General features: G+C 40.1%; 2 protein-coding genes across 3 annotated transcripts; one reads left to right on the plus strand and one right to left on the minus strand.

The window, feature by feature from the left end:
- Positions 1 to 1,223: 1,223 nt before the first annotated feature.
- LOC111223989 (zinc finger protein 362-like) lies at positions 1,224 to 12,216 on the minus strand. 2 transcript variants are annotated; one of them, XM_022748328.1, is made up of 9 exons: positions 12,167 to 12,216; positions 8,502 to 8,565; positions 7,090 to 7,297; positions 6,704 to 6,829; positions 5,580 to 5,907; positions 4,263 to 4,487; positions 2,919 to 2,997; positions 2,640 to 2,798; positions 1,224 to 2,515 (listed from the first exon to the last, which is right to left on the minus strand). In XM_022748328.1, exons 2-9 carry the CDS (start codon positions 8,562 to 8,564, stop codon positions 2,396 to 2,398), a joined length of 1,308 nt encoding a protein of 435 aa, XP_022604049.1. In that variant the 5' UTR covers position 8,565; positions 12,167 to 12,216; the 3' UTR covers positions 1,224 to 2,395. The 2 variants fall into 2 exon arrangements, with proteins under 2 accessions (XP_022604049.1, XP_022604048.1); XM_022748327.1 differs by having other exon boundaries at positions 7,090 to 7,330.
- On the plus strand, positions 9,458 to 20,806 carry LOC111223990. The gene is made up of 4 exons (XM_022748329.1): positions 9,458 to 9,560; positions 15,105 to 15,275; positions 15,883 to 16,032; positions 17,138 to 20,806. Exons 3-4 carry the CDS (start codon positions 15,885 to 15,887, stop codon positions 18,268 to 18,270), a joined length of 1,281 nt encoding a protein of 426 aa, XP_022604050.1. The 5' UTR covers positions 9,458 to 9,560; positions 15,105 to 15,275; positions 15,883 to 15,884; the 3' UTR covers positions 18,271 to 20,806.
- The last annotated feature ends 1,592 nt before the right edge of the window (positions 20,807 to 22,398 follow it).

Raw genomic sequence — 22,398 nt, forward strand, 5'->3', positions numbered from 1 at the left:
TACTTACTGTGTCTGTATGCTCTTTGGTGCTGTATAATGAGATTTCAAAACTTCTTGATGCAGAAAACAGTTGCCTTCTGCATCAAAACGTTTGCTGCTTTAGGGCAGGGGAGCTATAAACAGAAACTTGCTATAAAGCTCCATAAAGCTGAGGGGAACTGCAGATTCAGATGATAATCCTCTGTAGGTTCATCATTATGAGCGGCCCTTTCATGTTGTCACATCATTTCACATTGCCATTTGAATCATTGTTATACAAGATATTGATTATTGGTGATTTAAATCAATAAATAACATTATGGAATAATTAATCACATGGATGAATTGTGTATAATATTTGTAAATAAGCAAATTGAGAAAGATCTCAAGTTATTAAAACTCAACATAAGGTTAAAAAGTAGGAAGTTCAGAATTGATTCACCATCACCATGGGCATGGGGTGAGGATGCAGGATGAAAGAACGAAGGCCATTAAACATACAGTATATCCAATCCAACAGGGGTTTTATTCTCAGATAATTATTTCGAACATGAAAAAAAAGGAAGACACGCATGGGCTGTGGGTTTTGAAAAAACAATAAAGTATAAAGGTTAAATGTAGCACAACAAATCAAAATAGTCTAATTATGTATGTATTAAAGAAATAAGTATAATGAGGGTTCTCTGAGACTAACATACAAATTACAAGAACTAAAGAGCAACAAACTTCTCTTACCAGAACCTGCCGGCCCAGGTGAAGGCGAAAAAGAATGAATGAGTGGAGTTAAGCCCTTAAATAATGTTCGTTTTTAGCTCGTTCTTTACTGAAGCCATCTGAAACATTATCCTCTTCTGTCTCAATGCTTGATGGTCACAAGTGCCATCACGTCCACAGCTTTGAATCACATTTCCCTATAAACACATATTCATGGGTAACTGTATACTTTTGTGTGGAGTGAAAAGAGAAACTCAACACCTGCGGCACTGTGAAAAGGTGTTGGCTTAGAATCTGTAGGATCTGACATTTTCTTAATGTATTAGTAATTAACAACAATCAGGTGTAATTTTATGAGGAGAGACTCAACTTTCTTTTGAGGAGTGGTCTCTTCCACTCCAAGCATGAAAGTCAACAAGTGACAATGTCTACCAAGATTATTTTTTCGCAAACTTGGACTTGTTTATGCGGAGTCAGGAAAACCGAAAGAACGTAATTATAGAATTATTTATTATAAAACAGGCTGACAGTTATTATAGTTTATTTACAGTGTATATCATGCTATGACATAAAAGGAAAATGTAAAGTGATAAAAACAACTAAGTGGATCCTAGAGTTGTAACAAAGTTAAGGCTTAAATGCATACAAAATGGAAAAGTGTTCATTCATGAAACAATAGAAAAATGAATATTCAAATCAAATTGATGCTTCAATTACACATTATATCTGAAAAACCAACAGAGGAACCTCATTATTAATGTTTTTCAGGAAAAAACAAACACATATGTCTGTGTGGCAGCAGCAGAGTGGTGGTGTAACGTTTCAGTCACATTATGACTACATTTATTTATTTGCGCACCCAATGAAATACAAAGTAGACAAAAATGTACCATAAGTGCATCATTCATTGTGATGAATTTGGCATATAAATTGTTACATATTCGACCAATTGTTATATATTTGACCATATTGACCAGATGAAACTGAATACTTGTGTTTGCCTTGAGCATATTTTTATAATGCTGCAGAATATATCTGTAATTTTTAAAAAAAAAAACCCATCCACATGTGTCACACATCCTGGTCAAGGTGATGTTGGCAGCAGGGTGGAAATTAAAGAGGTTAACACATTGATGTGTGCATTTATGTGTGAATTATTTATGTGTGCATTATGGCCACATGGTTGGTGAAACATTGCAAACACTGACATAAGAAGTGGCACAATATACATGAATACACATCATATAAGCATTCACCTTTATGTTCAGTTGGCCACCCGGCTAACGGAAGACTATTTCTGATCTAAATATATATATTTTTTTGCAAAGACTTCATTAAAGAAAGTAAAGGACCATATAAAAAAGACAAAGTAATCTGTTATAACGCAGAAAGTTTAAAAAGATTCTCCATGTAGCTGCCTAGAGCAATACCTTTTTTCTGTCACATAGAAAAAGAAATTTTAGGCCTGTCATTTCCGGGCCTGAAAGTGCTGAGAAATCATCTTTGGATGTCCCCGATAATACTATCTGGTCAGCAAGAAAGGAAAGGAGGATATTCTCATCAAAAGAGCACCTCTTCACAAGATACGAGAACAATCTGGCACATTTTTGGAACCCACTTATGGGTTCAAAGTCCATCAGAGGGACGCTGAAATATCACAGGAAATGTCTGTGACGGGAGGGGAAGGAGACGGGTGAGGAGCTCAGATGAGGGAGATCCGTATAGGGAGGGTGGGTGACTCTGTCCTGTGATGAGGGGAGTGATGGGATACCACATGTTCCACCACTGTGTGCTTAGCCAGGTGCTTCATAAGGTATGTTTCCTGGCAAAAAAAAAAAAAACAAACAAAACAAACAAACATACAGGAGATAAACAACACTTTTAGATGTCACTGCTGCAGTAAATTCAGATTTTAGAATTTAACTAAATATGGATTTCCAACTCACTGAGGTGTAGGCCCTGCCGCACATGCTGCAGCAGTAGGCCTTGGCATTTTTGATGGCGTGTGCAGACAGGTGGATCTGCAGCGAGGCGGAGTCTGAATAGGCACGGTAACAGTTGGAACATTTGAAGGGTTTGTCTTTGTTGTGCTGCCTCTGGTGAGACTTGAGCAAGTACGATAAAACATACAGAAACTGAGTCACCTTATTGTGGCATTATCGCATTATCTGTCACAAATGAATTCAAGCAGTGAATGATTGAGGAGAGAAGCAATTAATGTTTACCTGCAGATTAGATAGCTGTGTAAAAGCTTTTTCACATCCTGGATGCGAGCATTTATACGGCCGGTCACCTGTGTGGATTCTGATGCAGGAAAAATGAAACAAATGTGAGACAAATGAAACGCTTTTTTTAAAGACAGACAGGAAGTTTTAAAGACACAAATTCTCAGAAGAAACCAAAATAAATCTCTCACCTCTTCCTTAAATTCACAGTTAAAGACTAAACATGGCGGAGGTTTGCTTCCAGTGTAACATGTAGGTGAAACTGTTCTTGTCTTTACACAGTGACATGTGCACATAGCAACAAAAGCTGCTGGCCAGCAAGGAGTAAAATAGGGCACCTCTACATCTGAACACTGTGCACGCTTCTCCTCAACAGACCAGACTGGGCACAACAACCTGAAGCACCAGTTCCCGCTGTCACAACAAGTTAACGTTGTTTTACAGGGTCAGTTCACCCAAAGTACAAAAAAAATATACCTAGCTCAAGTTTACAGTATATTACTTCTGGTGGTACTGATTTGTCCACGTTTTGAGATATCATTTCTGAGATTTCTGCCATTTCGCTTGCCATGCTAATACCATTATCCTGTTTTCTTCTTTTTTCTTATCTAAAGGATAGGTTCACATTTTTTCAAGTCTGTCTTAAAACAGCAGTCAGGTGCTGATATGAAAATCTACACTCCTCCTCTGAGGTTTATCTGAAGTTGCGGGGGAAGTGTCAGGAGTATTGCTTTGTAAAATCAAGTGAGTACCTCCCCATGCCTTTTTAGAAAGAAAATTCCCTCTTTTTGTGACTACTCTTCCACTTCAGCTTAAAGAGGAAATGTTATAATAAAAAGGCTGTATTGTTGGAAGATATCCCCTTGATTTCTCCAACTCAGACTCCTGGAGCCTTTAATTAGAGATAAACTGTTGAATATTCTTCCACAAAGTGAAGCCTATGGATTTTGTTCCTGATCTCTTTCATTGAAAGCATTTTAGCAAGGGATCTTTTAATAGAAATTATGTACAGGATGATCATCGCGCCAATTGTTTCACTGTTCGCATGGTCACCTGACTATTATATAAAGAAACAAACAAACCTATCCTTTAAACACTGTATCACACAACAGGTAACCTAGTCCAATTCATATTATCATCATTATTATATCACATGAAAATGACCTGACTAAAATCATATTCCACAACAGATCAATATTTGTATGCTGATTAGGAAACTATTGCATGGAACTTTTTTATTAAGGTGGGATTTCTGGGGCAAAACAAAGTATATATAATAATAGATACCAATAAAATCCCAGACTCCATTGTCACAAACATGATGACATGATTGAAACGTCAGACCTGGTGTGCTGCTGCAGGTGGGACAGCTGGCGAAAAGATTTCTCACAGTAGGAACAGCGGTAAGGTTTGACGCCCAGGTGTATGCGCAGGTGCTGGGCCAGGTAGGATGCGTTCGCAAAGGTCTTAGTGCAGTGAGGACACTTGTGAGCCTTCGCCTCTGTGTGCGTTTTAGAGTGAATCTGCATGTCTGACTTGGAGAAGAAAGTCAGCGGACACACTTTACACCTGCATCAAGAAAACAGTGACACAGAAAGAAGACACACATGAAGAAAATGCACAGAGAGACAAGCGGATGCACAGAACACATGGTGTCTGTACAATATATTTCATGTTGCTGAATTGCAGATTTATCCTGACTCTTGTCTTGCTTCACTTTTTAGAGGTTGTGTTTGCTTCCTCGTTGCACATTTGTTTGTTTACAGAAATATTTGAAATTGTAACGGCGTAATTTTGTTGAAACACTTCGTATAGATTGAGATTAAGAGATGAAGTCATAAACATCCCAACCGACAGTTCTCATCCTTCATTTCCTCCATATGAAACGCAACCAAACAGCCTATATTAATAAGCCGTTTTTAGGAAGTTATTAATATTTCACTAGTGTACTGTGTTATACAGTTCTCCAATGTGTGGTGGAAATTCTTGTGAGCTGACGAAAAGGAGTTCATCAGAAGTTCAGATGGCTCAGACAGGAGTGTTTATTGATAATTTGATGCGCACCAAGAAGAAATAGATTAGAGTCAGTAAGTGAATCAGTAAGTAATGTCACACCAATTCCTGAAGATGTCTTCTCCAACAGGGCGTATATTCCTACGTGCATGGTTACGACACGTTTTTGTACCATACCCAAATAAGGCTATTCTATAGTTTTTACTTGTATGTGTGAATCAATTAAACCTTGTCATTGTCTGTCATGTCTGGCCTGACTGTTACCTGTGTCTTGTCTTTTGCCTTTCTTCCAATGCATCCCTTGTCTGTGATTACTATGGGCAGTTTTCTCTAAGTCATACGTTTCTATCCTTATCTAGGAGACCTTGGTTTCCATAGCTACGAAGGATAAAGGTGGCTCCAATGTTTTTGGTCGCTCTTACTGTATGTGTTGGTGAATCGATTTTCCAGTCTGGTGGATATTAAGTTATATTCTATGCAGTTGATTCTATATTGCTGATTGAAACACTGGTTTTGTCAAGCAATGTAGTTCCGACCTCTCTAGGAGTACAGGGGAAGATTTGAAACCTAACCATCTGAAAACAATTGTGAGCCATGAGCCAGAGGAACGGAGGTGAGAGCATCTGCATAAAAAACAACCTATTTTACCTGTAGGTTTTTCCCTCTTTGGCAGTGATGGTAACACAGGACTGGTCATTGCCTGAGGCTAGGATCGGGTAGGGCACCACTAACAATGAAGACCCATTCTCTGCTTTGATCTTCTTACGGCCTCGTTCATCCTTTGGAGGAGGCCCAAGGAGTCCCACAAAACCCCCGCTGTTCTTCCCAGGCTCCATCCCGTGGCCGCCGGCTAACCCTGAGATGATGTGAGGGGTGGGAGCTCCGCCCAGCCGACTGTGGTTGCTCGAGGTGGGCGTGGTGGGAGTGATGATCTCTGAGGTGTTGAGGTTGCCTGTTCTGGATGCCAGCGCCACACCTGATGAGTGTGATGTGAAGAGAAGGACATGAGGGAAATAAGTTATCATCGAGGGGTTACATACAAATACATCACACTGAAAGTATAAAAATAAAGAACATGAATCATGGAGAAGATAATATTGAATAATCTTTATTTACTGTATGTAACATTTTTTCTGCACCACCACAAACAATCAGAAACCTGGATACTGTATGATCTTGTATAACCAGGTTTCTCACTTTCGTTAAGGCCAGATCTGAAGTTCTGTTATTCAGGCCCCCACCTCTTGAAAATTCATCTTGGTGAGATGTCCCACCAATGTTGAGCACATTGCCCACAATTTAGATGTGATTTTTTGACTCTGAGCTTTTTCAAGTTTCAACATCCAAAATATGAAGGTAGTGAAAGGATGCTTCCACCAACTTATAAATATTGCAAAAGTTAAACACCTTTTTTTATCTCGAGCAGACCACGTCTAGATTACTGTAACTCTCTGTGCTCTGAGACTTCTAGGGGGGGGGGTTTGAGGTTTGAGGGCACAGCAGTGGGGTATCTTTGATCATGTGACACAGGTTTAAATCTGTCCTAAACCATACTATCCACAACCCACCCCCACACACACCTTTGTTCAGTAATCTTAAAGGTAAAGTCATTTTACATTAAATGTTCACGTTATTCATTCAAAGATAAACCAAAATTCTCTGGTCCTGGTAATGAGGAAAAGCCAAACCCTGCTGACCTGAGTAGGACAACAGACTTTGTTTCTTTGTTTGCACAACAACAGGAAGTATCACACTGAGAGCTGTGTGGTTACCTGAGACGTGGTTTGTCCTGGAGGGATGATCTATGAGTTGACGCAAATGCCAGTCTTCCCATAATCCTCTGGCTTTTATAGCTGCCTTATCATCCAGATTCAAGTTTACGTCCCCCAGAATACGACCTGGTAAAGATGCAAAAAAAAAACAAAACAACCAAAAACAAATCTATATATTATCAAATAAAAATACACCGCATACTTTACATCTGACAGTTGGTGTTAAGATTTAACAAAATATTTTTACAATAAACAACTGACAGCTTTGTCTTTGTCTCACCAATATAGACAATCCACACAGTTTAAACAATAAACATAACACAATAAAAATAATAAAGACCACAAACGTCACAAATCATCTGCAAGAGTGGACAGAGCGGGAGTACCTGTGACGGAGCTGGAGGCGGGGCGGGCGTGCAGGGCGATATCAGGCTGAGATGAGCTGTGGCTGTGGAGAACTTGCATCTGCTGGGCTTTGGACATCCCGTGCAGGCCACTTTCTACCTGACTCGGGGGAGCCAGTAAGGGCTGTTGGGAAGGGGCTGAGGTGGTGGGCAGATGCGGCGGTCTGATCTTCTCGGCCATCAGCTGCTCCTTGATTTTATTGATCAAGACTAGGTTATCCAGCTGACAGCCAGGAAACGATATTTGTGACAAGAGAACAGCCATCATCAGTTCAGTCAGTGTCGGTTTATGACGCGATGGTTCCCTCTAATGGCTGACGTGTGACATTGTAACTAAGGCCTAACCTGAACGTTAATGAGGAGCTGACAAGTATTACACCAGTGGTTCCCGACCTTTTTGGTTTGTGTGACGCTTTAAAATGAAGCAACGTCTACAAGAGAGAATCAGGTGTATGATTTATTTGAGGGATTTCTCACAGCTGAGGAGATGTTCAAGCCTGAAGACACACGATACATTATTTCATTAATGAAAGAAAAAAAAATTAGAGAAAGACAAATTTGTGTGGGAGATCCTTTTACTGTAGGTCTATCTCTTAAAATCATGTAGGAACCCTTCTGATTTATCTTGGGACCGCTTGATGGGTTCTTATCCCCCAGGTTGGGAACCACTGTATTAAAGGAAGTCTGCTTATTCGCTTTCTTGGTGAGAGTTAGATGAGAAGATTGACACCACTTTCACATCAGTATTCTAATTATTCTGCCAGCAGCTAATTTGCTTAGCTTAGCATAAAGTTTGGAAACAGGCGGAAACATATACCCTGGCTCTGTCCAAAAGGTAAGAAAATCTAACTACTAACACCTCTAAAGGTCACAAATTAACATATTGTATCTTGTCTCATTTGTACAAAAACCAAAGTGTAGAAACAACACATTGTAGTGTTACAGGTCGATGTGTCCTGGACTATTTCTTGGTTACTGCTCCCAACACATAACCCCTTGTAAAACAGCAAATTTGCGTTTTTACACATCAGATTCAGTATAGATTTAAAAAACAAGATGTAATGTGTTAATTAATATATAATGGCAGGAAGTTTTTATTTACCAGCCAGGCTAGCTGTTTCCAGCCTTTGTGCTAAGCTAAGCTAAGTGTCTGCCGGCTGTAGCTTCACATCCAGCAGACAGACATGAGAGTGGTATCAATCTACTCGATAAACTCTGGGGCAGAATGCTAATGAGCGTATTTCCCAAAATGTTGAACTATTCCTATAGAAACTACATCATTTAAAATCATATTAAAAAAAAAAATACAATAAACCTTTACACACACAATGCAGTGATTTTGCCGCTTAGTGTTAATATGTTCAGAAATAAGTGTGGATACCAGCATCACTCACCTGGCCAGGCATCGCAGGAGGTGGAGGCCAGAAATAGGCATTATTAAAGCGAGGTTCAGCCATCCTGAAATGAAGACACAAGAATCATAAACAAAACAAGGGCATGACTCAGCCTCTCCACCTCTCAGTGAACATACCTGCCAGTATATGTAGTGAGTACATAATTGCAGTCAAACTTGTTAGACAGTTGCTCCCCTTAAATAAAGAATGATGAGAGGAAAATTTGAAGGTTGTATAGAAGAAAATATTTTTTTTCTAACTTCCTTCCCCTAGTAATCATCTTGCGACCCCTCAGGTTTATTGTCCCTGGTTGGGAACCACCGTTGTAAAATATTCTTAAGAATATGTCCTATAAATGTATGTGTGGATTTATTGTCAGTGTAGAAAACAGGGGTTAAAAACTTGTGTCAGTAGCTCTCCACCCAGTCAGCAGATGACTGTTTGATGTTATAATATGAGATAACTAGTCCCAGTCTTGTGATAGTGTATTTTCAAAGACATTCTGTATTAGCTCTCCTCCTCTCTCAAAAGCACAAGAGCAGTCCTGGTGTCCTCTCACTTTCTCCGAGCTTCGTCAGAGACAACAGAGAGGATGTTTCTGAGTTGCCGCGGTGAGTGCTGTTAGCATGAAATATATATATTTTTTTAAAAAGGAGGACGTTTCAGTGAGTGATACAGAGTCTGGCAGCTTTTTCTCAGGATTTCCAACCACAAGTCTGCACAATGGCCATGCTGCCTGAGAGATAAGCTCTCACGTGATTACAACAGCTAGTTAGGGAACTCTTCAAAATGGTTATCTGAGAAAACAGAAATGTTGAAAGTGATGTGGTTCAAATCCTAATCTGTGGCTGTCTGTTTCCTCCTCGGCACGTGGGGCCCTGCTGGTTAAGTAAGAGTCTGATGGGAAACGAGAGAATAGTTGCACAGTCTCACCTCAGAGCACAGCAAGACCCGAATGACATAGACAGTCTCAAAAGCTGAGAGGTCAGTAATCCGAGCTAAACGTAATGAACACTGAACAACTTAAATGAGGATGCTGCACAGAGGAAACACGTATTAGTAAGTGACACAGCAATTTTTTTTTCTTATACATCTGTGGCTGTGACTGCAAAATAAGAGCATGATTCTCTTTTTAAAAGAGAATACCTGATTTTCAGAAGCTACAAGTAAGCATGTTTGATCCCATTGCTTTTCTAGACTGTCTGACAGAAACATTGAAATGTTTAAGGCAGAGAGACAGAGAGAGAGAGAGAGAGAGAGAGAGAGACAGAGAGAGAGAGAGAGAGAGAGAGAGCTGCTTGCTGTTCACGTTGGGATCTGAAGGCCTTTCTTTCCATAGCTTCTCTTTTCAACCCCGTATGAAGTTCTTTTTTTTTTTTTTTTTTTTTAAACATTTTGCATTGCGTGCTTTGGCACACTTCACCATTCCTAAGTCTGTTTGGCTTAGCGGAGGCATAACACAGTCCACGTCTGCGAGCCAACAGAAACAAAAACGATATGTCCAGGGGTACGAGCGTACAGTAAACCCCACAAAATATTTCTCTAATGATGCCGGTGGGGGATCAGTTTCACTTCCTGGAGGCTTTTTGCCTCTCGGGAGCGGGCTCAGGAGTTTGACTGCTGCTGGACATCTCTGTGTCACTTTTTAGAATGACACACTTCACCAAGAAAATATTTATGACAGCAATGTGCTCTACATGACTACTGCTGTACATTCATCCTGTTTGGTGATGTGTGTTATACAGAGTCCTTCCAATCAGCAAGTTCATTTCTGCATATAGATGTCAGTCTAAACATCTGAACTGCATTACTTGTGCCACTTTTACCACCAGAGTTTTTTTTTTTTTTACACAAATGCAGCTAAGTTTCAATAAGGCTTAAAGGTAAAAACAGCAAACGGTTGCTCAGCTTGACTTGTACATGCAGTATTTTTGATGCAGGTGCATCAGAGAGGAGCTCAACATCTCAGCTCTTTATGGCTACAAGTAATTATTGCAATTAATTGTTATCGTATTACTTTGTTGACTGATTGATCACTTGTTTTGTCTATAAAATGCTTATGATAGTTTTCCAGAGCCCGAGGTGACACATTCAAATTGCTTGTTCTATCCGACCAGCAGCCTCAAAAGATCTCAGACATTCAGTTCACTAACACATGTGACAAAGAAAAGGCGGGAACCAACATTTGGCATTTTTGCTTCATGCTTCATTCTGCTCATTAATCAGTTATCAGAATAAACAACTAATCATCTGAGTGCACCACTGTCTAATAAGCCACTCTTTAGAAAAGGTTTGTGAGTTGTCACTAATGAATTCAATAACCGTTTATAAATCGTTCAGTGAAGATTTAGAAGAACCATTTAAAATGACGATTTTGGGGGTGTCAAGTTGTGATAAATCTCTTTGACTGGTTACTATAAATGCACTCATTAACTTTTATAACAGGAGACTTGGTGGTTTATTAGAAAGTTCCCTGAACATTTATTCATGAATTATTCCTGGATTATCACCAAATAGAGACCAGCCACATCCTGGAAACCCCATAGATCTTATTTATAGCTTATAACTAATCTATCAAGCAATAGGCCTAATAAATAATTTAATTAATAATCATTGATAAATCCATTAGTTACAACTTATAAACCCTTATAAAGGGCATCAGAAAGTGGTCCAGATGTAATATTAGATCAGTTTAGGCTACATGCTGTTAATTCTGTTGAGTGCGGTAATAATCCTACAGATGGTTAGCAGTTAGTGAGGGTCAAGTGTCACCACAGTGGTGTGCAGGTAGCACCTCCAATGCAAACACTTCAACATTTAAAAAAAAAAATTAAATTCCATTAAAAAAAAAAAAAAAAAAAAAAACTACATCGGTGTAAAAAAGAGAAAAGGGATAATTCCTGTGAGATCATCTCTGGAAGGAAATACTACCCCACCTTTCAAACAAAAGTTAGGGTTAACTTTTTACATCTTTGTACCTGCTGCGCTGGATTATTCCGCCGTTAAACACCAAAACGAGCAGGAGCTGATCTCTCAAATCTTAACGTGAGCAGTTTTAAACGAGAACATCTCCACAAAGGACCGATCCTGCTGCTGCTGCTGCGCCTCGGTCTCTCCGCCGCCTCTCCCACATTCTCAGACAGTTTATTAAAAAATTTCAGACAAAAGGAAAACAAAAATGGCAGCCCTGTCTTATTTTTATAAGCACTGGACGCCATATTCTGCAGATCCGAATATTATAGGCAGATAATTCCCCAGATGTAATGAAACGCTTTCGCGACGCGCCTGGATGTGGCATATTTGCATTAAGCGTACGAATGATTGTTTACTTTGATTTGCAGGTTTGAATAGCCCGGCTTGAGGAGGAAAAAAAAAAGGCTGACACTTCCTACAACAATCACCATGCCTTTGCTGAATGCTCTGCAGCTACCGAGCCGTAAATTTCAAATGTCGACGTTATTACTGACGCGCAATGGAAGCTTTTATTCGCTCGAGAGGAGAAAAGAAATCAGTCTTTATCATATCTGCGCTGCAAATGCTCAGTTTTTAATTGCAACTTTTGCACGACTTGAATAGAAACGGTGGCGAAGCGACACGGGAGAGCTGTGTGTGAGAGAAAGGAGCAAAAAAACAGGCAGAGAAATTGCATCGAGCGGCCAACATACCTGAACCAGCGAGAGAAGAAATATTTTATAAAGGATTAGTCTCTTCTTTCTGCTCGCTCTCAGTCGGACTTCAAACCTTCCGGGTCGCCTGCTGTTCACTTCTGGGTGCTGCAGGCGAGCAATTGTTCAGCGTAAAAACACTGAGATGAAACTGATTTTTAACCCATTTTCTGGGTTCTATTGTGGACGTTGGCTATTTTCTGGCAGTGACTGTGGTCGCCCCTGCGCCGCAGCGGTAGATAAAACTGTACACGTGCGTGGGAAGTTGATGGTCATAGATGGGTTTCCTGTCCAGTGACAGTTGTGCTGTTCATATATTATTGCATGTGTGAAGTTCACCTTCTCCTGAGCCTGTCATCACCGACTGCAGTCTCATTTATATACACAGATAAGGCTGTTATAGTTGTAATCAGAGAGACAGAGGTCCAGTATTAGTGTATCATAGTGACAGTGATTTGTTGCATCACAGGTGCTAATTCAAGCTCTGTGTAGAAGCTGTCAGTCTGTCCCAGGTCACAGCGGTCATGCACAGTAAATATGAAGTGTAATCCTCTCAGTAGCAGCAGCAGCAGCAGCAGTAGCAGCAGCAGGACAGGCTGCTAATATGTTCTGTGCTGAGCTCAGCAGGAGATGGCACTGCTGCCACAGCAGAGAGGTTCAGCTACTGGTGACCATGGTGCTTTACATCTGAAAATATGATGAATGACTCCTTTACATTTAACTGACCTTTCCTTAACCACACATGGTGCTCAGATTCTACCTTAAGGTCATGGCGGAGATCCCATCTAGACCATAAGAAACCCCGCTACTTTCTAATAAGCCACTCTTTAAAATGTTTGTAGTGACTTACAAACTTATGTGAATTTGTGAGGTCATAAGTAATAACAAATAAATAATTTACTGAAGTTATTATTTAGAAGCTATTAATAAGAAAAGAGGTTTGACTGGTGTTTGTCCATTGTGTTTGGTAACAATGCACTTTTGAATGTTGTGCTCATGTAAATGTGGAGGACTGTAAACCAAAGGGATTATTCACAACTTGGCAACTTCAAACTTTTTCTTATAAAGTGCTTCTGATTAATGTAGCAGTAAACACTTTATTGACAATTAGTGATCCTGCTTCTTTTCATGTTTTTTTTTTATAATCGTCTGCTACTAAATGTTCATTAGAAACGCAGCAACAAACTAAATGATCATACAGACTTCACCTCTCTAAAACAGTTTCAATAAAAACAGAGCATTAGAACCTCCATGAAGGAGGATTTATTGCAGGATTGTTTTATATTTAGCCAGGTGTACCTAATAAACTGCCAACTGAGTGTCAAGTTGAACAGAAGATTGTGGATGGAGAACGACTGACGTGTCGTCTGTTTTTTCATCATCACATCTGGAATCATAAATGTATTGTTTATACTTTGAACAACAACAAAATTCGGTCTTGAATGTCAGTGCCCAACCCTGTACACATTGTTTCTTCCTTACCTTAACGTTTGCTGTAAATGGTGCTTACACACACAAACACACACACAAACGCGCACGCACACGCACACAAGCAAACACACACACACACACACATTCAAATTTATGCTCATGTAAGCATAGCAAATGCAAAACTCCATAGGACTCCACCTCATCGCTTTGACATGAGTCAGTCTGAGGATACAAAATGCAAAGCACAATAATTAGAGATAAAGCACATAGGGAGTCACATAGGGAGTGCAGTGCTCAGGAGACGTTTCAAACCTTGCTAGAGAACAATGCCCCTGTTTACAATTAAAAGTACACTACGATCCTCATACTGGCGCTTCACTAACACCATGACCTGATTAAAATGTGATTAGATATCATTTTTCACAAAGAAACGAAGCATCTCGTACAAATTGTTTAGGCTTTCAAACACCAGAGAAAAAAAATCTTGTTGTTTTCAGTGTAGTTAATACTTTATTTAAACAGGTATTTTCACTGAGACCAAAACATCTTTTTCAGGAGAGACCTGTGTACAAGAAAAATAAAAAAAACCCATTGAAATGTAGATAAACATTGACACACAATTACAATTACATACACAACAGACAAACTATTTCAGTGACATTAAGAACACCTAAGTATAATCCAACTTAGTGCTCAGAGAAAATAGAAACATGAACATCTATAATTTTATGATAATTCAGTGATCTTCATGTGCTGAAGAAGACCATTTGATGTGATGAAAACCTCCTGAACAGCTACTAAATGGACCTCATGGTGAAACTGGTGGTCAACATGAAAATGAGATTTAACTCATATGTTTTTGTTTTTTTTATCCTACTCTATATGATAAGAGCAACTGCTTGAATATGAGCAACAGCTAAACTCAAACTGTGACCTGGTGTTATAAGTGGTGTTTTTAGATGCAATGAGAGAGCAGAGTTAATGAAGCAGTTTTCCCAGGACAGTCTTATAGATAAATATTGTACCAGTGGTTTAAAAGAACTATCACGCCTGTCCAAACAGTTCACAGTGGCTACTAACTGGATACAAAAGCGATCACGATGATACAACACTTTAGGGTCCGAGGTTAAATATGAATGAGTCATATTTCTAAACCTAATATTAAACCTTTGCTGTATAGACTAAAGATTGAAATGAGTATGATAAAGCATATGTCAACTACTGTCTAATCTTTCCTTATTTTCTGTAAGCCTTGAAATAACATACAGTAGCTTGAGCAAGGTGGGTGTAACACAGAAATATTTTCACATTGAAACATCTTCGACCCAGTAAATAGACACACACACACACACACACACATACACACACACACACACACACACACACACTATGACATTTACCTTTGAATCTCTCACTGTTAGTTATTCAGTTGTTAAACTGGTTTTCTTGTCCATACAAACAGTGCCACACCTTCTGAGACGAGTATGTTTCTCTCACCTCCAAACAGGCCAGGTGCAGGGAGCACAGGAGGGGGGAGGCGAGGGGAAGGAGGGAGGCTCATTACCCCCCTCCCCCCTCCCTCACCGAGAGGGCGGAGCAAAGGGGGGAGATGAAGAAAGCGGATGAAACATTTGAAGCTCATATTGACATGCTGCAGTGAAGGCTCCTGCGAGCACAGGTAAGAACCAATGAACTTCAAAGCTGTTTCTGTTCTAGACTGGATTTTTCTGTTACACATAGTTTGAATCCTCCACTATGACCATGACCATGTGATAGAGACAATGGAAATATTTTTTACAGGTTGAACCAGTCTGACTGTATAGTACTGTAGAGGAGGTGGACATATTTACAGACTGGACTTAGCAACAGAATCTGTGCACACAAGTCCACTGCAAATTTGCATGTGTGCTCAACTTACTGAGAAGTTTAATGGCATTTATGGTGTTAAATATAATTGCTGAAATTCATTTAAATATAATGCACATTGACAGAGGACGACAGTTGAAATTCCTGAGTTTCCACATTTTTGTCTAGTCCAGGGTTCACTACTAATGTACACACTGAAATATTGATCCACAACCACGGGACGGAAACATTCACTCAAAGTGGAACGATCATGTAAAACATTTATGTGAGTTTATAAAATGTAGAAACCACAGAAATATTTTCCATTGTTGGTATTATCAGCAGAGTGTCTGGAATTCCTGAGGTCCTCCACCCTGAGGCAAAAAGAAAACCATGTTTTTCAATATGTTGACCTGTGTGTATTTGTTGTTTTGTTATAGACATGGATGGTGTGTTGGAGGGAGCGGCAGTGTTGTGTGTATTTAAACTGGTCTGCAGCGTTCTCTTCCTGCCCTCACTGACGGCCTCCTATAGTCCTGTCAGCTTCTGCTGCTGCTGCCTTTTGATCTTCACCGACTTCCTGGTCACAGGTGACTATCAAGACATGATCAGAGTGCTGGTCGCAACAGGGCTCTGATCCAGTAGCTTCCAACCTTTGTTAACTGATGCACCGTAGCTCTGTAGTCACCACCTGTCAAGATAAAAAGGTCCACATTTGAACAGTGTTGGAGGAAGTATTCCACCAGATCCGTTGTAAATGTAAATGTAGCAATACCACAAAAAAATACTGTAAAAATACTTATATACTTATATACTAGTACAAGTTCTGCATTCACAATTCTACTTGAGCTAAAGTACATAAGTATTACAGTAAAGTAAAGCAAAAAATGGCCCCTTTCAGATTGTTACATTATTTTAATCTCAAATTAGCAAGATAAAAATTTGTGCACCCAAGTTATTATCTTGTCCTACAAGATGTTTTTCAGGAATTCAGGGTTGTTTTTTCTTAATTTTGTTGGGAGACACGTTCCCACTTTATGATTCTTATTTGTACATGGTGACCTCAATCCCAGCATAGCTGCACAACTCCAACCTGTGTAGGTTTAATTAACATAATAACCCAAAACACCTGTTTGGGTATAAGGGACCTTTAATTTATGATAATGTATCATATTTTATAAGTTGATTATATGTTTTGTAAAATCAAAGCACTTAGTAACTATTGAATACAAGTGGCGAGTCTTTCACTGTTCTTTGAAATTTTCCAAGACTGTGTCTGAATGGATTTTAAATTGGATGTTATGTAACACTTTTCAATTATATTAAAGTGCATTTTGTTAAGATATTATTTTTTTTATATTAATAAAATTACTTGCCCATTCGATGGACAGCAACAAAATGACTGCAACAAGTAATTTCACCAAATCTAAGCACTTCTAGTTCCAGCTTCTCAGTTGTGAGGATTTACTGGGTTTCTATGTCTTAAGCTGCTGCTGCTCTGATTTTGACCATTCTTCATTTCGTCTGTCTCTGAGTCCCCCGACTTTGTAGTTGTGCAATAATAAATAGCTGGACTACCCCTTTAATTTCTACTTTCTTAAATTAGCTGAGCTCCTCTACAGTCTGTCCATGCACCTAATCCAATCCCACCAGAGTCATCTAACTCACTGATGCCTTGCTTTGTTTTTCCCACAGTTTTCCTAAGTTTCCTTTGTATCTTTGAGTCATGGCTGACTGAACTGACCATACTCGGTGATGTCATTGCCCTGCGCTTCCTGCTGTTTCTCAGCCACACATATGGTGCAGTCTTGCTCCTGATCACACCTCTGATTGCTGTGGAGACTCTGACCAGACTGCTGTGGCCTCACTTCGTCGTCACTCACAGGGCCGTGAGCCGAACAGTGGATTCTGTTGGAGAGCGTTGTTATATTGAGGAGGGAATCGCGGACGAGGAGGAGGACAGCAACAATCCAGACAAAGACAAAGACAAGGGGTTGTCTCACGTCGTCGGCTACCTCTGCTGCCTGTCGGTGTGGGTCGCCGTCGCCCTGAATGTCAGGTGGCGGTGGAAGCTGGAGGAAGACTGGGCTGCGGCCTGCTTGCACACAACCAACTCCCTCATCAAATGTTTGCCCAACCTGTTCAGCCCCATGCCCAGCGCGGTGAATCCCTGCTGGGGCATGGCCTTCCTCTCCCTTCTCCTGTTCCTCCTTACCACGAGCAGCGGCGCGCATAGACGACACCGGGCCCCTGCACATATGGGGGACACACACCAAGTGAAACATGGAGTTAACAACAACAGTTACAGTTGCTGGCAAGACCCAGTTGCAGACCACTCTGCAACCTCCAAACCTGTGAACCCTGGGATGTCGGTGTCAGAGCCAGCACAGTGTGTTGACCCAGAGAAAACAGAGAGCAGCTGCACTGTTCACAGAGCATATTCCTGGAACATTGTGCAGATGTCGGCGGATCACCATGGAGACTTTGTCCTCATCTCCCCCGGGTGTTTGTCTGCGGAGAGGGGAGGACAGGAGCACGAAAGGACAAAGAGAGGGATACCTCTGACATTTATCACGGAGGAACACGTGGACTCACAATACAGGAGCAAGCTTGGGTGGCGACAGTGGGGTTTTCCCTGCCTGGGGGTGAATGTAATGATAGGGTTCGTGGGTGTGCTCTCCATCTTTGTGCTCCCTCTGAACCTCAGTGTGAACATTCTTCTGATCAGGACTATAGAGACATTACTGGAGATGTGTGCCAGATCTTTAGTCGGATCTGCAGCAAACACAAGCGACACATCTGCCTCCCTCAATGAAACATTTGTATAAAACCAAACTGGCTAGAGGCAAAAGTAGATGCTGATTGGAGGCGGGATCACTAGATTAATATTGCATGTGCAGAGGCAGCAGGTCTACCTGTCAACACTGGTTTGAATAGAGCATAAATAAGCATTTCTGAGCAGCTATTCACATGTGAGGAATAATATGTGGAAACTGCTGAAAGGTGCTGAGGAGGCAGGTTGAGGCGTGCTTTGTAGAAAGACACTAGACCTGACGGAAACAGATGGCTCGAAGGCCTTCTTTTACTATTCAGAGCCTTAAGATATGCAGCGGTTTGTCATTACACAATAGGTTACAGAATGAGCCTCTCCAATTTAAACAGGACTAATCCAGGGGCAAACAGTGTTTTGAAGTAATGATCTCATAATGATCATAAACCCTGAATAAGGCAATAAATAAATACTGAGTGACATGGAGGTGTACCACAGGTTTTTGTTTTCCCCTTTTGTAGTTTTGTCTCTGTTCTATAAAAGGACTTTACTGCTCCTCAGAGGTGGGAAGTAACTAAATACATTTACACAAGAAACACAATTTGGAGCTACTGAACTTTACTTGGGTACTTACATTTCATGCCACTTAACATGTCTGCTCCACTACATTTATCTGACAGCTATAGTTACTAGTTATTCTTCAGGTTAGGATTGCACATAAAAAACAGGATATGTTTATGAAATACAATATCTCTATTAAACCAGTGGTCCCCCCGCCTTTTTTGCTTGAGATAAATAAGCAGTGTCTGGGTGGGGCTCTTTGTCACATTTATGAGTTGTCAACAGTTTCACCAAACAGACATTTCTCCTTCTCAGATGGTTTCATTAAAATAATTGTTTGAGGCCTAAAGGGGATGAATTTATCCAATACTTCAGAAAAATTAGAGAAAAGTACAAACACAAACTTGTAAAGCAGAGCTAATCATCTCATAATCTCTTGTCTTTTTCAGTCTTTAGTTCATTAGGGAGACCTGTCCAATGGTCTGTTTGACCACTTAGCCTACCGTCTGGAAAAGAGCTGCAGAGCATCTGGGCCTAAATCCATTTATAAACAGATTTTTAACATTCACAACTGCAGACTTGACGTATTGTTCAACTCATGATTTATTAAAATGTATCATTGCAGGTGACTGACTAACTTTTGCTAAAGGCTCATTAGAAACTCAAGACCCTTTATTAATGTCATACTGACATGCGTAACCTGATAGCTTATAAGAAAGTGCAACACCTTGAGTACTTATTAATGGTTTACCAACATTTATAACTGCATCACTACTGAATAGAAACACACAGCCATGTTATAGCCATGTAAAACACTCATGCAAGAGTTTAACTTAACCGCTCTTACTATCAACATTTCACATTTACTTATATTATTTTCCTGTGTATATTTGTGCTACTTTAAGTTTTGCATGCGTCTCAACAGTTACACACCTGTGGTTGTCAATGGTAATAATCAGTTTATAAATAGATTTTGGGCCAGATGCTCTGCTGCTTTTTTTCCAAAAGGTGTGTGTTCAAATAGACCACTGGAGCGGTCTCCTGATGAACTACAGAGCTAAAAAGATGTGTTGTACCGAAGGAGGATTTTCCACAACTGGCAACCAAATATTGTTCTCATTAATGGGTTAGAAATGATACAAAAAGCTGTAGTAGATTATTTTTTAACCATTAATAAAGCCATTTATCACATCTTATAAACCCTTTATAAATGGGGCCTTACCCTATTTTGTTACCTTCAGACAGAGCCAGGATAGCTGTTTCCCACTCTTTCCAGTCTTTGTAATAATTCATGATAAACTAAGCTTGACAGCTGCTGGGTGAAGCTTTATATTTGCTGTACTGACACGAATTCAGTGGTATCAGTCTTCTCATTTGACTCTCTGAACAAAGGGAAATAAGCGCCTTCTTTAAATCACAGGTTCTATTTTAAAGGCTCCTACTGTTTCTAATGTAAGATGATACATGCAAATTCTACCTAGAGACACTGAAAGTAACTAGACAGGCAAAGGTACCGAGGTGCAGCGTTGCCAGATTTGACAGAGTTGCCCGGTCAGACTTGAATGTACCCAAACATTGTAAAAGTAGCCCAGTTTTCACTTTACAGTAGAGGGTTTTGTTTTGTTTTGTTTAAATATGAGTACAGTAGTAACAAGAAACAGGAAGTGTAATGTTGCCGTGGATTCAGATTTTTAAGTCCATAGTTGTTTACAATTTCAAAAAATAACACGCTGAATTCACCATTAGCAGTTCCTGTTTGCTATGAACGGTTGGATACAGTGAAAACAAGCATCAATAAATGACAGAAAACTTTGCTTTGTTTCTCAGACAGGTTCTGGAGTTATAAGAAGTGTCTTTTTTCAATGATTTCTAGGCCTGTTTATGAACGTTTATCTGTGATGGATATCGGAGCTAACAACATCCCTGCACTGTTTACGTCAGACTGAATCAAAAAATATGTGCATCGTGTGTGTGTGTGTTCAGATTTGACAAATGTATGTCTAATTTTGGACACAAATTACAGCAAGTGGGCATTGAGGGTTTTAAAATAGTCTACGTTATTTGCTACTGCTGCTGCTGCAACTGTTGATTACGATGATTACCAGCCAAACTACAATAACTAACTTCATGTTGTTTGTAGGTCACTGCCCCTTTCACCTCACACAGTATCTTTAACTCATGTCTCTCCCTCTACCCCAGTTTGAAAATGTGGAATAGAGCTGAGCTTTTAGCAGCCATAAACCACTCTAAAGGTACAAAATTAGCACAAATTATAAAATCTCACCCAAATTAATTTTTGCCCACCCAAAGTGGCTCAATTTGGCAAAACTGTTGATGTGCCCTCATCATGCCTGAGCTGCTGAGCTGACAAGTGTTCTCCTCCACTGGTGAGCAGGGACACAGGTGTCAACACCAGAGGGCACTCCGGTACAACAGCAACTCCCACTACAAATAAGCCTCCTAAAATGTGCCATAGATGAGCTTTAGGATGTAACAGGAGAAGGATGAAGGGGATTCGGGAAACAAAAGAAGACCTTTTTATGCTGTTTTACCTTTGATGGAGCCAGAGGCTTGCAGCTCACCTCTTCTTTGGAAGTGGAGAGACCTGTGCAGACAGATACTTAAACCGCAGCGCACACTGACAAGAAGACCGTGTTCCTCTGCATGTGCGTTCATGCTCTTTTAAGTCACACACTGTTAATGCAATGATGTATCCCAAGGCAAATTATTGCTTCATAACTGTAAGCTGACGTGCTCTGCTGACAAGTTTAAAAGTTTAATGAGTGCTGTGGTCTTGAGGATTATATATTAAATGAGGGCATGATGACATTAAGGCGAAATTTCTTAGTTGCTGTAAGTTTCCTCAGTCATGAAACTGTAACTACTCAGTGTACGGACTGTGCTCTGCGATTGGTTGAGAAAAGGGAAGTGCAAGGGTTGAGATAAATTTCTTCCTAATGGTGTTCAGTTTTATTGCTTTAACAGCACACACACAAATGATTTAACTGCTCCCAGCCAGATGAGTAATCCTCTGATTCACCTACAACTTTCTGCACTAGTTTCCAACTTTCAGTTTCCGAGGTGGGATGGGTCCCACTTTCACTACATACATTCCTACGTTGCACAGCAGGTGTAATTTTCAGAGGTTTTTTTTCAGGAGATCTTTAGTGTTACTCTACAGTTTGTTACAGCTCCAGATTAATTCCAGCTACATGGGGTTCAAGTCTGGAGACTGTGCTACTCTTCCATCATGTGAAGCCACCGGGTGTTTTTGTTCCTCTAATGTTTTGGGTCATTATCTTGCTGTAGGATGAACCCCTGACCAACCAGTCTGTCTTCTTTTGTTACTTGTTTTCTGAAAATATACAGCACTACTTCCTGCCGTACATCATTGTCCTAATAATGTATCATAGGGTGCAGTAACACAATTTGTTCCAACACTGCGTTCGTACAGACAGGGGGTTTGTAACCTGTCGGGGATTGTTTGCATTGAATTTCAAATTATCATTGAATCTGCAGGAAAGCTGTAAATGAAGCAATTGATTAATCTCTGAAAAAGGCCTGTTTTCTATGAAATTTACATAATTTTTCAGGTTTTGGTGACCTATGCATTTCTTTTTTCTAC

Source organism: Seriola dumerili, unplaced genomic scaffold, assembly GCF_002260705.1.
Source record: "Seriola dumerili isolate Sdu_G_001 unplaced genomic scaffold, Sdu_1.0 BDQW01000121.1, whole genome shotgun sequence".
Taxonomy (NCBI): domain Eukaryota; kingdom Metazoa; phylum Chordata; class Actinopteri; order Carangiformes; family Carangidae; genus Seriola; species Seriola dumerili.

What these genes read in the sequence shown, in the direction of transcription:
- LOC111223989 (XM_022748327.1), bottom strand. Translation starts at nt 8,564, where the DNA reads ATGGCTGAACCTCGCTTTAATAATGCCTATTTCTGGCCTCCACCTCCT. An exon ending in AAAGAGGGAAAAACCTACAG is followed by an intron (nt 4,488 to 5,579) that starts GTAAAATAGGTT and finishes TTCTTGATGCAG; the next exon opens with GTGTAAAGTGTGTCCGCTGA. An exon ending in CACCTGCAGCAGCACACCAG is followed by an intron (nt 2,998 to 4,262) that starts GTCTGACGTTTC and finishes TTCCTGCATCAG; the next exon opens with AATCCACACAGGTGACCGGC.
- LOC111223990 (XM_022748329.1), top strand. Translation starts at nt 15,885, where the DNA reads ATGGATGGTGTGTTGGAGGGAGCGGCAGTGTTGTGTGTATTTAAACTG. An exon ending in CACCGACTTCCTGGTCACAG is followed by an intron (nt 16,033 to 17,137) that starts GTGACTATCAAG and finishes TTTTTCCCACAG; the next exon opens with TTTTCCTAAGTTTCCTTTGT.